Below are 17313 nucleotides of genomic sequence, written 5' to 3'. Positions count from 1 at the left end.
GTGGTGTAGATGAGGCTGGGTCTAGTCAGGTTATGGATGGTGGTGTAGATGAGGCTGGGTCTAGTCAGGTTATGGATGGTGGTGTAGATGAGGCTGGGTCTAGTCAGGTTATGAAGAAGGGGGAGAAGAAAGGAGGTGGGAGGGGAAAAGGCACTAAGGATCCTTTGCCTCGTGCTGGGGGAGGCCCTGACTAGAGAGAAAGGGCAGGTGGTCAGGATGGGAGATGAGGAGGAGGAATGTGAGTCTGTGGAAGAGGACGATGAGGAGGCTTTATTTTCAGTCTCCTCCTCAATGGGTCCAGAGCTGACAGCCAGTCAGACAGAGTGGTCAAAGTACACAGTGAGGGAACTGTCAAGGTTCCTGAATGAGTTTAAATGGAAAAACGTTCATCTTGAAGCTTTTTATTGCGATCCGGGAAAGTTTGTTAAACCAGTACAACAAGCTATGAAAAACGAGAGGCATGATGTTCTCTCACCCAGGAAATGTTTTAGGTTGAGGAGGTGGGTCAACAGTTTTCAGCTGTGCTAACATAATTGCAAAAGGGTTTTCTAATGATCAATTAGCCTTTTAAAATGATGAACTTGGATTAGCTAACACATCGTGCCATTGGAACACAGGAGTGATGGTTGCGTATAATGGGCCTCAGTACGCCTATGTAGATATTCCATTTAAAAAATCTGCGGTTTCCAACAATAGTCATTTTCAACATTAACAATGTCTACACTATATTTCTGATCAATTTGATATTATTTTAAATGTGCAAAAAATGTGCTTTTCTTTCAAAAACAAGGACATTTCTAAGTGACCCCAAACTTTTGAAAGGTAGTGTATGTAAAACCAAAAAAGGTACATGTGTTGTTTCTGCAGGAGACGCATTGTGTTGTGGTGAATGAAGTCGTTTGGGGGCTCCGGTGGAAAGGGGAAAGTGTGCTAAGCCATGGAACAAATGTTAGTGCAGGGGTGGCAGTCCTTTTTGCACCGGGTCTGGACGTAAAAATGTGCTCCTCAAAGGAGGTGTGTAGGAGTAGACTGCTTTTAGTAAAAGCAGAAATTAACAACAGGTGTTTTGTCCTTAGAAACATGTAGGCGCCATGTAGGCACAGGGAGCATCAGTTTAGGTGTCTCAGACAGGAACTCTCACAGGTTCGCTACCTGAGGAGACGCCGATGGTCAGCGGGGACTGGAACTGTACGATGTATTTTACGAAAGATAGAAATGGGGAGGAGCCTGATTCAAGCTCAGTGGGGGGTGTTAAAGGACATAATTAAGCAGTTTGACCGAGTGGATGTTTGGAGAACTAGACATCCCAACACAATACAGTATGCATAGGTGAAAGTCTTTGGGGCTAGGGTGAGTGCAGCCAGACTAGATCTCTTTTACATCCAAGAATCAGAGCAATAGACTGTTTGGCGCTACTGTTCTCCCGGTGGGTTTTTCGGATCACCACATAACCATGGCTCGGTTGTCTATTTCACCAGGGCCTCGGCAGGCATTCTATTGGAAGTTTAATGTAAAGCTCTTACAAAATGGCACTTTTTGCTCAGGTTTCCAGATTTTGGGGGAAAGGTGGGGGCAGCAAAGAGAGGAGTATGGGTCTCTGAGTCAATGGTGGAATGTGGGGAAAGTCCACATTTGGCTTTTCTGTCAACAGTATTCAGCTCTCTCATCCTTAGAAGCTAGGAGAGTATTGGGGGAACTAGAGTGCAGTATCAGTGAAGTGGAGGTAGAGCTGGTGGGGCAAGGCAATGTAGGCCTCCAGGCTAATTCAGCTGAATTACGTAGGGACCTGGGCAGTTTTTTCCAGGTTAAAGCAAAGGGAACACTTGTAAGAGCTAGGTTCTCCATGCTCAAGGAGATGGATGCCCCAGCTCCTTCTTCTTTGGTTTGGAAAGTCAGAGCGGTGAAGCCAAGGGTATGCATTGTCTATGGCTGTCTGATGGGCGGGTGACCTCTGTGGTGGGGGAGATGTGTGATCAGACTGTAGAGTTGTATAGGGCAGAACTGTGTGATCCTATGTGAGCTCAGGTTTTGTTTGCAGAACTCCCTAAGCTCTCTCTGACACAGAGGGATGAAATGGACATTCCCCTGTTGCACCATGAACTAGCAGAGGTCGTAAAACAGATGTCCCCCGGCCGTGCACCTGGGGAATAATTGGACTGGACTTATTTTGCGTGTTGCGTGAGTGGTAGGAGAGTTGCCGATGAGCTGCCGTCGGGCGGCTCTGACTTGTGTGAACTTAAGAACTGGAGGTCTGTGGCATTGCTCTGTGCAGACTACAAGATATTTGCCAAGGTCCTCGCTGACGGACTGAAGTCCCATCTGGACTTTATAGTACACAAGGACCAGACAAATTGTGTACCGGGATGCTCAATCACGGACAACTTGTTCGTAATCAGGGACATGTTGGACTTGTCGAGGTTCTAATGTGAACTTTGAACTGGTCTCCTAAGATCAAGAGAAGGCATCTGTTTAATGTGATGTCTGTGTTTGGATTTGGGGAAAGGTTTTTGGCTTGTGTGAAGATGTTGTATGCTGGGGCATCATGTATGGTCAAGGTGGGAGGGGGGCTCAGTAGGCCAGTCTGGGTGAGACGGGGCATTAGACAAGGATGCCCTCTATCGGGGCAGTTATATACACAAGCCATTTAGACTTTTTGGGGCCTGCTACGCAGGAGACTGCAGGGAGTGTGCTGGACAGGCATGGGTGTGGTGACAGGCATTGCAGTGTCGGTGTATGCAGATGATGTTTCTGTGATGATCAGGGATGGGCAGGATATGCAGGCACTATAGACTATTCTGAAGGTGTACAAGGGAGCTTCGTCAGCTAAGGTGAACTGGGGCAAGAGCAAAGCTCTTATGTGGGGCATGGAGGGATAGCCCCCCCCCCCCTCTGCTTCCAGGGGGTTTGCAGTGGGGTTGTGAAGGGCTTAACATTTTGGGGGTCTATCTGGGCTCGGAGAGGTGGGTAAGGAAGAACTGGGAGGCACTGTCACGGGCAGTGGTGTCAAGACTGGCCAGGTGGAGGTGGCTCCTGTCCCAAGTGTCATATAGAGGGAGGGTGCTGATAATCAACAACCTGGCGGCATCCTCCCTGTGGCATAAACTGTCTGTCCTCAATCCCCCTGCCGGTCTGGTCGCAGACTTGCAATGCAAGCTGGTGGATTTTTTTCACTAGCTGAGGACGGCCATGTTGAAAAAAATTCAGATGACGTACATTTCCGTCCACGAAGGAGGCCAGGACCTGGTGGAACTGGAGAGCAGGGTGGCTGCATTCCTACTAAAGGCGGTGCAGAGACTGCTGTACTATACTGATGCCGGCTGGAGAGAACCAGCACCCGCGCTGCTGAGGAGAGCTGAGTACAGCAGGTCTCTGATGTTTACTCTGCGTTGCTGAAGGCCTGGCAGCTGCTGAGGCCCACACAAGAAGGGGGTGCGGAACCTGGGCTGTGGGAGAAGCCTATCTTCCACAATCCAGCCCTCCTTTTGAGATCGGTTCAATCAGCCTCCCTGCAGAAGTGACTGATGGCAGCGGGTTTACTAAGGCTGGGTGACCTGTGGCTCCTGGCAACAAACAAAACTAACATCTCTTAGGCTACTTGAGAGATTCCTGGGGAGGTCCAGGAGGCCCTGTCTGAGCCGGTAATGGGGGTGTGTCTCTCCCTCTGTCTTTTTCTTTCTCTCTCCCTCTAGTATAGCACGTATTTACTTGTTCTCTCTTCTCAGTAAACCAGAGCACTGAGATACATTCAAATGTCAGGAACACAACACACACACAGAACTAGGTCAAGCTATCTGGAGCGGCCAGGGCACCTCAGGCCTACAGCATTAAGAGTAATGTCAAGCTTTAAAAAGACAGTTTTCTTTTATTCAGGATAGTTACAGCAGTATTGAGAGACACACAAACAGAAAGAGAGAGAGAGAGAGAAAGAGCCAGAGAAAGGGAGAGAGAGACAGACAGACAGAGAAAGGGAGAGAGAAAGAGCCAGAGAAAGGGAGAGAGAGAGACAGACAGAGAAAGGGAGAGAGAAAGAGCCAGAGAAAGGGAGAGAGAGAGACAGACAGAGAAAGGGAGAGAGAAAGAGCCAGAGAAAGGGAGAGAGAGAGACAGACAGAGAAAGGGAGAGAGAAAGAGCCAGAGAAAGGGAGAGAGAGAGACAGACAGAGAAAGGGAGAGAGAGACAGACAGACAGAGAAAGGGAGAGAGAGACAGACAGACAGGGAGAGAAAGAGACAGACAGACAGAGAAAGGGAGAGAGAGACAGACAGAGAAAGGGAGAGAGAGACAGACAGAGAAAGGGAGAGACAGACAGACAGAGAAAGGGAGAGAGAGACAGACAGACAGAGAAAGGGAGAGCGAGACAGACAGAGAAAGGGAGAGAGAGACAGACAGAGAAAGGGAGAGAGAGACAGAGCCAGAGAAAGGGAGAGAGAGAAAGAGCCAGAGAAAGGGAGAAAGAGACAGACAGAGAAAGGGAGAGAGAGACAGACAGAGAAAGGGAGAGAGAGACAGACAGAGAAAGGGAGAGAGAAAGAGCCAGAGAAAGGGAGAGAAAGAGACAGACAGAGAAAGGGAGAGAGAGAAAGAGCCAGAGAAAGGGAGAGAAAGAGACAGACAGACAGAGAAAGGGAGAGAGAGACAGACAGAGAAAGGGAGAGAGAGAGACAGACAGAGAAAGGGAGAGAGAGAAAGAGCCAGAGAAAGGGAGAAAGAGACAGACAGAGAAAGGGAGAGAGAGACAGACAGAGAAAGGGAGAGAGAGACAGACAGAGAAAGGGAGAGAGAGAAAGAGCCAGAGAAAGGGAGAGAAAGAGACAGACAGAGAAAGGGAGAGAGAGAAAGAGCCAGAGAAAGGGAGAGAGAGAGACAGACAGAGAAAGGGAGAGAGAGACGGACAGACAGAGAAAGGGAGAGAGAGAGACAGACAGAGAAAGGGAGAGAGAGACAGACAGACAGAGAAAGGGAGAGAGAGAAAGAGCCAGAGAAAGGGAGAGAGAGACAGACAGAGAAAGGGAGAGAGAGAGACAGACAGTGAGAGAAGTAAGTTGGATGACCAGGTCTTACCAGGTTGTAGTAGGTCTTGCTAATGGCCGTAGTGTCAACGCCTTTTGGGGGGCTCTTGAGGGTCCCAGATTTGGGGGACACTTGTTTGTCTCAGAGGGAGAGGGAGAAATGAGTTATTTCTCTCCATCAGACACTATCCTTTTCCTTCACGTCCTTTCTGATATTTCTGGGTTATAAGATGTCCAGTAGCAAGAATAATAAGGGATACCTACCACAGCCTTTGATCTCACGGACATAGTTGCTAGGGAACCAGCCGGTCTTGCCGTTGAAGTTCCCCTCCCACCAGCCGCCCTCCTCCTGGCGTGTCACATTGATGACATCCCCCTTGTTGAAGGACAGCTCGTCCTCATTGGTTTGTTCAAAGTTGAAGCGAGCCTTGACCAATAGCTGCGTCCCGCTGCCCTCAGGCATGTCCTATAGGAGAGGTAGAGAGGTGAGGAGGGAGGTAGAGAGGGGGAGGTAGGGCAGTAGAGAGGGGAAGGTAGGTAGGTAGGTAGAGAGAGGGAGGTAGGTAAAGGTAGGGAGGTAGGGGAGGTAGAGAGGGGAGGTAGAGAAGGGGAGGTAGAGAGGTGAGGAGGGTGGTAGAGAGAGGGAGGTAGAGAGGGGGGAGGTAGGTAGGGAGGTAGGTAGAGAAGGGGAGGTAGGGAGGTAGAGACGGGAGGTAGAGAAGGGGAGGAAGGGAGGTAGAGAAGGGAGGTACAGAGGGGAGGTAGAGAAGGGGAGGTAGAGAAGGGGAGGTAGAGAAGGGGAGGTAGAGAGAGGGAGGTAGGGAGGCAGAGAGAGAGGTAGGGAGGCAGAGAGAGGGAGGTAGGGAGGCATAGAGAGGGAGGTAGGGAGGCAGAGAGAGGGAGGTAGGTAAAGGTAGGGAGGTAGGGGAGGTAGAGAGGGGAGGTAGAGAAGGGGAGGAAGGGAGGTAGAGAAGGGGATGTAGAGAAGGGGAGGAGGGTGGTACAGAGGGGGAGGTAGGGAGGTAGGTAGAGAAGGGTAGGGAGGTAGAGACGGGAGGTAGAGAAGGGGAGGAAGGGAGGTAGAGAAGGGGATGTAGAGAAGGGGAGGAGGGTGGTACAGAGGGGGAGGTAGGGAGGTAGAGGTACAGAAGGGAGGTAGAGAAGGGAGGTAGAGAAGGGAGGTAGAGAAGGGGAGGTAGAGAGGTGAGGAGAGCGGTAGAGAAGGGCAAGAAGGGCGGTACAGAGGGGGAGGTAGGGAGGGGGGAGGGGGGTAGGTAGGTAGAGAAGGGGAGTTGGTAGGTAGGTAGGTAGGTAGGTAGGTAGGTAGGTAGAGAAGCGGAGGTAGGGAGGTAGAGAGGTAGAGATGGGGGAGGTAGGTAGGTAGAGAAGGGGAGAATGGGGGGTAGAGAGATAGAGAGGGGGGAGGTAGGTAGAGAGGGGGAGGTAGGGAGGTAGAGAGGGGGGAAGTAGGAGGTAGGTAGGGAGGTAGGTAGGTAGAGAAGGGGAGGTAGGTAGGGAGGTAGGTAGGTAGGTAGGTAGGTAGAGAAGGGGAGGTAGGGAGGTAGAGAGGTAGAGAAGGGGAGGTAGAGAGGTAGAGAAGGGGAGGTAAGGAGGTAGAGAGGTAGAGAGGGGGGAGGTAGGTAGGGAGATAGGGCGGTAGAGAGGGGGAAGTAGGGAGGTAGAGAGGGGGAGGTAGAGAAGGGGAGGTAGAGAGGTAGAGAAGGGGAGGTAGGTAGGTAGGTAGGTAGGTAGGTAGGTAGGTAGGTAGAGAGGGGGAGGTAGAGAGGGGGAGGTAGAGAGGGGGGGTAGAGAGGGGGAGGAAGAGTGGGGGAGGTGGGGAGGGAGAGAGGGGGAGGAAGAGAGGGGGAGGTAGATAGGGGGAAGAAGAGAGGGGGGGTAGAGAGGGGGAGGTAGAACGAGGGGTAGAGAGGGGGGGTAGAGAGGGGGAGGTAGAAAGGGGGGTAGAGAGGGGGGGTAAAGAGAGGGAGGGTAGAGAGGGGGGTAGAGAGGGGGAGGAAGAGAGGGAGGGTAGAGAGGGGGAGGTAGAGGGGGGTAGAGAGGGGGAGGTAGAGAGGGGGAGGTAGAGAGGGGGAGGAAGAGAGGGGGAAGAAGAGAGGGGGGTAGAGAGGGGGGGTAGAGAGGGGAGGTAGAGAGGGGGGGTAGAGAGGGGAGGTAGAGAGAGGGGGAGGAAGAGAGGGGGAAGAAGAGAGGGGGGTAGAGAGGGGGGGTAGAGAGGGGAGGTAGAGAGGGGGGGTAAAGAGGGGGGGGTAGAGAGGGGAGGTAGAGAGGGGGGGTAAAGAGGGGGGGGTAGAGAGGGGAGGTAGAGAGGGGGGGTAGAGAGGGGAGGTAGAGAGGGGGGGTAAAGAGGGGGGGGTAGAGAGGGGAGGTAGAGAGGGGGGGTAGAGAGGGGGGGTAGAGAGGGGGGGTAGAGAGGGGGCTAGACATAGATGCACTTGGAGATACAGACATTTCAGAAGTTGTGCTTCAGCACTGAGGCTGCTTTGTGTGTATCTACGTGTTTCTCACCAGGCTGCGGAACTGGTTCTGAAGCAGCTTGGAGGATCGACCCAGTGATGACTGGGAGGCCAGAGACTCAAACGACTTGATCCGATAGGCTGACGAGTGACGGGCACAGACACTGTCACTGCCCACTCCAATATCTACAGATAAAGAATAGAGCAGTTACATAGCATTCGGAAAGTATTCAGACCCTTTGACTTTTTCCAAAATGTTGTTATGTTCTAGCCTTATTCTAAAATTGATTAAATAAAAGGTTTTCCTAATCAATCTACACACAATACCCCATAACGACAAAGCAAAAACAGGGTTTTTGACATTTTTGCTAATTTATTACAAATAAAAACAAAAATACCTTATTTACATAAGTATTCAGACCCTTTGCTATGAGACTCTCAATTGAGTTCAGGCGCATCCTGTTTCCATTGATCATCCTTGAGATCTTTCTACAACTTGATTGGAGCCAACCTGTGGTAAATTCAATTGATTGGACATGATTTGGAAAGGCACACACCTGTCTATATAAGGTCCCACAATTGACAGTGCATGTCAGAGCAAAAACCAAGTCATACGGTCGAAGGAATTGTTCATAGAGCTCAGAGACAGGATTGTGTCAAGGCACAGAAAAAATTATGCAGCATTGAAGGTCGCCAAGAACACACTGGCCTCCATCATTCTTAAATGGAAGAAATTTGGAACCACCAAGACTCTTCCAAGAGCTGGCCCGCCCGGCCAAACTGAGCAATCGGTGGAGAAGGGCCTTGGTCAGGAAGGTGACCAAGAATCCGATGATCACTCTGACAGAACTCCAGAGTTCCTCTGTGGAGATGGGAGAACCTTCCAGAAGGACAACCATCTCTGCAGCACTCCACCAATCAAGCCTTTATGGTAGAGTGGCCAGACGGAAGCCCCTCCTCAGTAAAAGGCAAATGACAGCCTGCTTTGAGTTTGCCAAAAGGCACCTAAAGGACTCAGAAATGAGAAACAAGATTTTCTGGTCTGATGAAACCAAGAATGGCCTGAATGCCAAGCATCATGTCTGGAGGAAACCTGGCACCATCACTATGGTGAAGCATGGTGTTGGCAGCATCATGCTGTGGGGATGTTTTTCAGTGGCAGGAACTTGGGAGACCAGTCAGGATCGAGGGAAAGATGAACGGAAGCAAAGTACAGAGAGATACTTGATGAAAACCTGCTCCAGAGCACTGCGGACCTCCGACTTGAGCTTAAGAGGATATGCAGAGAAGAATGGGAGAAACTCCCCAAATACAGGTATGCCAAGCTTGTAGCGTCATACCCAAGAAGACTCGAGGCTGTAATCGCTGCCAAAGGTGCTTCAACAAAGTACTGAGTAAAGGGTCTGAATACTTATGTAAATACGATTTCATTATTATGATTATTTTTAATTTGCAAAAAAATCTAAAAAACTGTTTTTGCTTTGTCATTATAGGGTATTGTGTGTAGATTGATGGGGGGGGGGAATAATGTAATCCATTTTAGAATAAGGCTGTAATGTAACAAAATGTGGAAAAGTCAAGGGGTCTGAATACTTTCTGAAAGCACTGTTTATACACACACACACACACACACACAATACACTGTATTTATACACACACAATACACTGTTTTATACACACACACAATACACTGTATATACACACACACACACAATACACTGTATATACACACACACACAATACACTGTATATACACACACACACACACACACAATACACTGTATATACACACACACACAATACACTGTATTTATACACACACACAATACACTGTATTTATACACACACACAATACACTGTATTTATACACACACGCACAATACACTGCATATACACACACACACACAATACACTGTATTTATACACACAATAGAATAGTTATACTGAACACACATACTCACATGGGCTGCGCACATGCACACAAACACACACTTTCTACTAACCTGCAGTCACTTTGTTGAGAGCCACCAGACTGCTGAGTATCTTTGAGAAGTTCAGTCCTAGGAGCAGATCACTGGGCTCAAACAGCTGTGGGAGACGAGAAAAAGACGGGTCAGTGTGTGTGTATCAGTGGAGGCTGGTGAGAGGATCTGTAGGAGGACGGGCTCATTATAATGCTGGAATGGAATTCATGGGACGGAGTCAAATATGTGGTTTCCATGTGTTTGATACCGTTCCATTTATTCCATTCCAGCTATTACATTGAGCCTGTCCTCCTTTAGCTCCTCCCACCAGCCGCCACTGGTGTGCGTTTGTGTGCAAGTGTGTGTGCTTGCATGTATGCACATCATTCCTGTGTGTGACACTGTGTTAGTGCCAAAACTAGAATACGTGGAGACATGCCAAAAAGTCATGGGGGGAAAAAAATCACTAGTCAATTGGACAGCACTGGAGCTGGGTCATCACAATGCCAGCCACTGCCAATCAATACAACTCATTTTCACTAGCACAGTAGCATACAGACAGCTTCACAAACTACTGTAAACCAAGTGGGTTGTGGAAAACATCAGATGAGCAAAAATGTCCTGTGCAGCACAAGAAGAGGTAGTTGACTGGAGTCGATCGTTTGGAGTTAATGTGCTTGTGGGGTGGATTAATGTCGTTTCATTCTCTCCATCTCCCCCTCCCCACCCTTCTATCTCTCCCTCCCTCCCCCTCCATCTCTCAATCTCCACCTCTCCCTCCCCCCTCTCTCCATCCATCTCTCCCTCCCTCCCCCTCCATCTCTCAATCTCCATCTCTCCCTCCCTCCCCTTCTATCTCTCCCTCCCCCTCCCTACATCTCTCCCTCCCCCCTCTCTCCCTCCTCCCCTCCCTCCCCCCCATCCATCTCTCCCTCTCTGTGCAGTGGTTATTGTCGGACCACTGAGGGGGAGTGACTGAGATGTGGCTCCCTTTTATCTTCCGCTCTGATTCCAGACAGTCTATGCCCTGAGATAATATATGTGTGTGTGTGTGTGTGTGTGTGTGTGTGTGTGTGTGTGTGTGTGTGTGCGCGCGCGCGCATGGCCTGCACTGTGCTATTTCCAAAGTTGCAGTCCCATAGAGGGACATATTACATACAACCATTTAATGATTGTGTGAAGGTTTTGGATGTCAAATAATATGTGCAGAAAAACATGAAAGTGACACACCTCACAATTTGCTCCAATGTGGTTTATTGACACAATGTTTCAATCATTAGGGCTTAACCAGAGCTGAGCGTACAAGGACTGGTTTCACTGTGGCCCTTCCACCCCAGCCCTGATATGATAGATGCAGTAGGTGAAATCAGGAGTGCCTCTATATGGCTTTATCTTATCCAGAATATCAGATCAGTGGCCACTCCAATGGAGGGAGGAAGGGTGCATTTCAAAAGTAATCTAAACTGGATTGATGGCTACAAGGAGTGTGGAAACTCTTCGGGTCACAGCGGTGAAGGGTCAGCTAAATGCTGCACAGAGTGTGTGACATGGCTCCAAACAGTCTGAAGACAACAAGAAAAAACACATTTACTTGAAGAAGAGTGAAGATGCAAAGTTTGGTAACAGAATGACAGTTTGTGCTGCTGGTCATTCTGTTAACAAATATTGCCTCGGCACTGTTCGTCATGTAAATGTGTTTTTGAAAGGGTTTCTGTGGAAATTGTTAAAAGTAGTCATTGTGCATAGTTGTGTGGTTTGTTTAGCAATCAGTGTTTTTTGTTTGGCATACATTCTAAAGTGACAAATCTGAGTCTTAGCATCACTGTTACTGTGGAATTGCCCATAGAATAATCCCAAGAAAACAACATAAACACGCACACATACCAAACAGTATACAATCATCTGCCAAACACACACATCAGAAGCAGGTCGGGGCTTAAAAAGTGCTGGCAGACCAACATGTGGGTACGTACACACGCACACACACACACCCCTAATCTCCTGCCCAATGCAGCTAGCTGTTCTATGAGCCAGCAGTAATTTGGGGTCTGGAGAGGGTCTATGATGTCTGGCCATGTCGTACACTGTTATAATCCAGCTCCCTGTATGTTACACAAACACACGGCTCGCTCTCCTCTCCTGTCCTCCCTAAAGCAGCTTATAGGGAAACAGGTTTACGGTATGAGGGGCATGGAGGGCTGCTGTGAGGATTTCAAGGTCTGTCTATCTGCACACCTGGGAAGCTTAGTTATCCCAAAAACACCCCATGACTCGGAGAGAGGGAGACGAGCAGTCCACGTCGCAGAGATTGGAATCAGTCCAAACTCAAACATGAATTTACTACACCAGTGTTTTCCAAGCCTGGTCCTGGGGATCCAAACGGGTACACATTTGAGTTTTTGCTCCAGCTCCCAGACACCTGATTCAACTAAGCAACTCATCAAGCCTTTGATGAATAGCGTCATGGTGCTAGGGCAAAAACAAAACGGTGCACCACTTTGGGTCCCCCGGACCAGGCTGGTCGAGATGTTTAGCATCTCTATTACAATGTTATTCTGTCTCAACATAAGTGTTGTCATAATGCGTCGGTGATATGCCTATTCAAATAAAGGCTTTTTCAAATCAATAATACCTACTCAGCACTAGTAGGTACTGGTACCCTGTCTATATGGCCAAGTGATGGTTAATCATTGTGTATTTATTCCTTGTGTTATTCGTTTTCTATTTTTTTCTCTCTGCATTGTTGGGAAGGGCCCAAAAGAAAGAATTTAACTTTTAGTCTACACTTGTTGTTTACTAAGCATGTGACAAACAACATTTGATTTGATTTATTAAATTCTTATCCAAGAAGAGAAGGCTGTGTGTTCAACATTCAACACCAAGCACAAGTAAGCCATTAACAAAATCATATTCAGACCACTTTATTCTACAGTGCCCTCCCTCTCTCTCTCTCTCTCTCTCTCTCTCTCTGTCTCTATTTCTCTCCCATCTCCTTCTCTCCTGCAGACTCTGTGAGGAAAGTCAATAGTGAAGATCGAACAGTGAGCTGTATTGTCCAGACTGGGTGGGTTCAATGACTCCTCTATGCACTGACACAGTACCAAACTCTCTCTCTCTCTGCGTGTCTGTGTGTGTGTCTGTGTGTGATAGCCATTGCCCTCTAACCACAGATCTAGAATCTGACTGTTCACCCTAATCATTATTCGTATTCATTATTATTATTATTCGTAGCACGCGCTCCAGCAGGTACATCTCACTGGTCACCCCCAAAGCCAATAGCTCCTTTGGTCGTCTTTCCTTCCAGTTCTCTGCTGCCCATGACTGGAACGAATTGCAAAAATCTCTGAAGCTGGAGACTCACATCTTCCTCACTAGCTTAAAGCACCAGCTGTCAGAGCATTTTACAGATCACTGCACCTGTACTTAGCCCATCTGTAAACAGCCCATCTATCTACCTACCTCATCCCCATACTGTTATTTATTTAGCTCCTTTGCACCCCAGTATCTCTACCTGCACATTAATCTTCTGCTGATCTACCATTCCAGTGTTTAATTGCTATATTGTAATTACTTCGCCACCATGGCCTATTTATTTCCTTGCCTCATTTGCACTCACTGTATATAGACTTTTCGTTTTCTTTTGTTCTACTGTATTATTGACTGTATGCTTTGTTTATTCCATGTGTAACTCTGTGTCGTTGTATGTGTCGAATTGCTACGCTTTATCTTGGCCAGGTTGCAGTTGCAAATGAGAACTTGTTCTCAACTAGCCTACCTGGTTAAATAAAGGTGAAATAAATTAAAAATAAAAATTATTGTCAAAGTCTTTGATATAACAGTTGACACAGACAGCATTGGCTGCTGCTGTATGAGAAAATACCAAAACATCCCAATAAAAAGAAGACTACACCTTCTGACAACTCTGGGTGGATTCATTGACCAAGTGTAGCCTAATTCTCGCTTGCGGGTATCTGGATAACTAGCTGGTGTTTCCAAATCTGGAATGGGGGACACAAGCGCAACGTCATGCACGTAGGCTAGCGAAGAAAGACGACGACTTACATAATGGAAAAGCATCCGTCTGATAACCTGGGCCAGGCCGTTTAACAAAGTGTATACATTAACTAGCTATCTGCACTTGGAGCCTACAAGATATTGTTACAGTTTTAAACGACTGCACCAAATAATTGCAGCGTGACTGTTACAATGTTGCGATTGTGGATGTGCCATTTTCAGTGCAGGCGACAAACAAGGCAGCCTCACACCCGGCGATGGGTGATTGTTCTCGGCTCGGAGTCCAGCCTCCTCCCACTGCCAGTAGGCCTATCCCTCCGTCCACTTCGTGGCCCCATTGTTTATTGTGTCACATTGGAAATGTGTAAGATTTTACGTAGTTTCTTTATCTTTCTTATTGTTGGATGCATGTTTGGAGTGTTTGTGGGGTTATTTTATGGAGAACTTACCTCTACGCGAAACGAAGTGCAGCCTTTGAGAAACTCCTTTATGTTGCTCAAGCACTCGCCGTCGTTCTTCGGTTCTTGGTAGATCTGGGATAACAAAAATGCCTATGAGAAACACGAATTTCGATCAAAATGATTTTTTCCCCCATAGCCTAGCTACTTGGAAGCAGTCTAAAGTATTATGCGCGTTTTGATTCAGAGTAGAAGCCAGCATTCCCTCTCCTTGGCTTGCTTCTACAATACAGCCACCGATTCTCTAGCAGGGAAGTAGGCATTGGATTGAGGGAAATGACGTTGGCGAATGGGAGCTGTGAGAAACAACACAGCAGCATTGAGGGGGGGGACGCTAGCAACTCCTCTGAACATAGAGGCGGGATGGATAAAATTGATCAAAACAGAAACAATATCAAAGAACGGGTGGGAAATAAATAAATATGTGACACTAAGTACAATGCCAATGTGAATGGGTGTAACACGGCCTCTGAATCTAGAAGGAGAGATCTGACGACACACCTTTTATTACCAGTCTATAACCATAGGCTACATGAACTGCCCGTGAGATATACAACAATATATACACATTGGACATATAGATACTATACCAGAGTAATTACCAGTTAAATGACCTGTAGCCTATCAGTCTAGCCCATGCAGTTAGAATATAATAGGATATATAGCATAATAAAATACTAACTTCATTTTTCCTAGAGGGAAGACGTGCTACTGTTCGGTATTTTCTTAGACTACAGAACACTGAGATATCACGCTTTCTCCTCCTTTCTACTTGTGGCCAGTAGCTCATCAACAGGTGGTCACCATGGGCAGATTTCAATAGCCTACTCTATCAGACCATAAGAACAGAATCAACGGTTGGTCAGAACCCTGGTTAGATTAGGCTATAGGTGATGTTCTCCTGTAAATTGATGGAAGTGTATCTCTCTTCCAGCACTAGGCCAGTTTGTTGTCAGAGAGGCATTTAAGATTAAGAACACCAGGGAACGCCCAAGCTGTCTGAAACCACACAGGATTTGGGGTACACAATATATAACAAGGCTAAAGTAACTGGGGATTTTGGTGTTGACAGACATACATTACAAATACCGCACTGTTGCTTTAAATGTGGAGAGGGTCTCTCTCTCTCTCTCTCTTATCTGTGAGATTTTGCGGTCAATGGCGGCCCACTCTTGTGGTATACCCTCATACATCCCCACTAGCTGGTGATCCGGATTATGTGTCAAACATAGGCTACATATAAACCATAGGCTATAGGCCTATAGATCCTGTGCATTCACGTACTACCGCGTAATGCGCTTTGGATTCCAATCTCACAACGCATCTGCATCTGCTATATGTGGCCTTTTCTGTTGCCTGTCTCCAGAAAAAAACGAAAATCCATAGGCTACACAATTCCCAAACCATAGAGCTCATACATTTAAGAGTTTGTTTGACAACAACAAAATGCGTCTCGTCGTTTGTCTTGGTTTAAGAATATACAAAGGCTGCTAATAATTGCGCACAGAATAGATCGTCGTGACTCGCATCTGCCACAGCGAACGGTCTGGTCTGTCTGTCTGTTTAAACCTATCACACGCTTGAGTGTAGGCCTACTGACATATGTGCAACCATTTGTAGCTGTTTTTAGGAACAATAACCTACGCTCTCGTGACCTACAAATGAATCTCTTAATGGGCCAGCGAGCCACGAGAAGCGAGATAAACCGCGTTATGTCACGGTTCTTGCCGCATAGACGGGCCGATGAAGCTGGCGGCAAGAGGGGAAGACAAGCGGCAGTTCTGTCCTTACTTTGTCCATGGAGCCCGGGCTCAGCCGCTCCAGCAGTCTGCACAAGACCACCCCATCTTTGAGGGAGGTCTGTAAAAATGCCTCTGGATCCGATATAGTCTTTTTCGGAGACTCCAGCACCCCGAGTGTGATCAGCCAAGTGACCGTCTGCTCCGCGGAATTCATGGCCTCAGTCTCGGAGGAAAATCCAACGAAGCGGCAGGTTTTTGCGTATTTCAATAGCTACCCCCGGTACGCAATCGTCTGGGGCGTTAAAACAAAAACATTATCCTTCCATACATGCGAGCTTTGTGGGAGGACTGTAACCGCGAAATATCCCTCCTTTCTTTTCTTTATTGTCTCTACCGGGTGGATTTGGATGATGCTCGGTTTGTGAAAATTACAGCGGGTCTGTTCCACCGGTCGTTTACTCTCTTGTGTGTGGTGTTTTTTCTCCTGCTCCAACCTGGCAAGCTGTCAGATGCAGTTCACTGTGATGCGCTCGAGCAGCAGACTGCATATGCGCATCGCTGCCGCCAGCCCAGCCACACATCCGACAGCAGATGACATCACAGCAACAAGGACAGAAGCTAGTCCAACCAGTTGTTGGCGGGGACATTTTTGTCTGAATAGCACGGCATGGCTTTGCATAGCAGCAGCATAATCCCTTTATCTCACTGTATATGTGTTTTGGAGAGGGAAGGAGAAAGCAAAGTCGATAGCTTACAATGTATGTCGCCTGCAATTTGACTGATGCTTTTAGACGGGTCTTATCTTCGGTGTCTGATGTAGGAGGACTAGTTAGGCTGGATTCATATCCCAATGGAACTAACCAGCAGTATCGAAGTTGTGACCCTTTACATGGGACCATTTTGACGATTTACAAAACAATTCCCCATGAAGACTATTATTATCGGTGAATTAAGAATGGATAAATGTATTCTGAATGTCCCATTGTACCTGTCTACTAAGCTAAAGCCATTGTCAGAATCTCCTATCCCATTAGCCTAGTTTGAGAGCAGTGGTTGGACTCTCCTTTAGTTCACATATTGTCCACACGGTGGTGCTCCTTAGCCTCTCTGCGCAATTTTTTAAATTTTTTATTTTATTTAACTGTCTGTCCCTCTTTCTCTCTCTGTCTATCTCTCTCTAACGCTCATGACCGATCACCTACCTGGAGGAATCTGGAATCCCTGAGGGTCTCCATGGATACCGCTGGAAGCTGTCCTAGTCTGTCGATCTCTCTGGAGCACTGTGTGTGGTTAGGAGGTTGGACTCCTGAGGCCCAGGTGTTTATCATGGTGTCTAAACAGGCATTGTTGAGGGACACACCAGAGCCTCTAAGGTCCTGTCACCACCAGCCTGTTACTGTGGAGACTGCCCCAGGTCTCTCTCTCTCTATTGACATCTCTCTAACATCCTCTCTTTCTTTCCCTCCATGTCTTCTCACTCCCTATCCTCCAATCCTGTCATTTCCTCTTTGCCTATTACATTTTCCACACTGTTTTTCCATGAGCTCTCTCTAAAAAAAACAACGTTTTATAATATTTTATTGACTTTATTTACAACATTTTTTAGTTGAATTTGAACATTGTAAGTATTCCAGTGGTATAACATGTTATTA

At 47.5% G+C, this 17313-nt stretch overlaps 1 protein-coding gene across 2 annotated transcripts in view; it reads right to left on the bottom strand.

The window, feature by feature from the left end:
- The window catches only part of LOC139380603 (Rho guanine nucleotide exchange factor (GEF) 7a), a 46807-nt gene extending 30618 nt beyond the window's left edge, over nucleotides 1–16189 (bottom strand). For both annotated transcript variants that reach the window (XM_071123432.1, XM_071123433.1), the window contains exons 1-6: nucleotides 15711–16189; nucleotides 13911–13994; nucleotides 9487–9571; nucleotides 7536–7669; nucleotides 5274–5475; nucleotides 5062–5150 (exon numbers count right to left, since the gene is read on the bottom strand). In XM_071123432.1, coding sequence (XP_070979533.1) covers nucleotides 5062–5150; nucleotides 5274–5475; nucleotides 7536–7669; nucleotides 9487–9571; nucleotides 13911–13994; nucleotides 15711–15875 — 759 coding nt within the window. In that variant the 5' untranslated portion in view covers nucleotides 15876–16189. The remainder of the gene's footprint in view (nucleotides 1–5061; nucleotides 5151–5273; nucleotides 5476–7535; nucleotides 7670–9486; nucleotides 9572–13910; nucleotides 13995–15710) is intronic.
- Nucleotides 16190–17313: the final 1124 nt, after the last annotated feature.

The sequence above is a fragment of the Oncorhynchus clarkii genome, chromosome 22 (genome assembly GCF_045791955.1).
Source record: "Oncorhynchus clarkii lewisi isolate Uvic-CL-2024 chromosome 22, UVic_Ocla_1.0, whole genome shotgun sequence".
In the NCBI taxonomy this organism is placed as follows: domain Eukaryota; kingdom Metazoa; phylum Chordata; class Actinopteri; order Salmoniformes; family Salmonidae; genus Oncorhynchus; species Oncorhynchus clarkii.
Note: the sequence above shows the minus strand (reverse complement) of the source record. Positions and strands in the feature narration are given on the sequence as shown.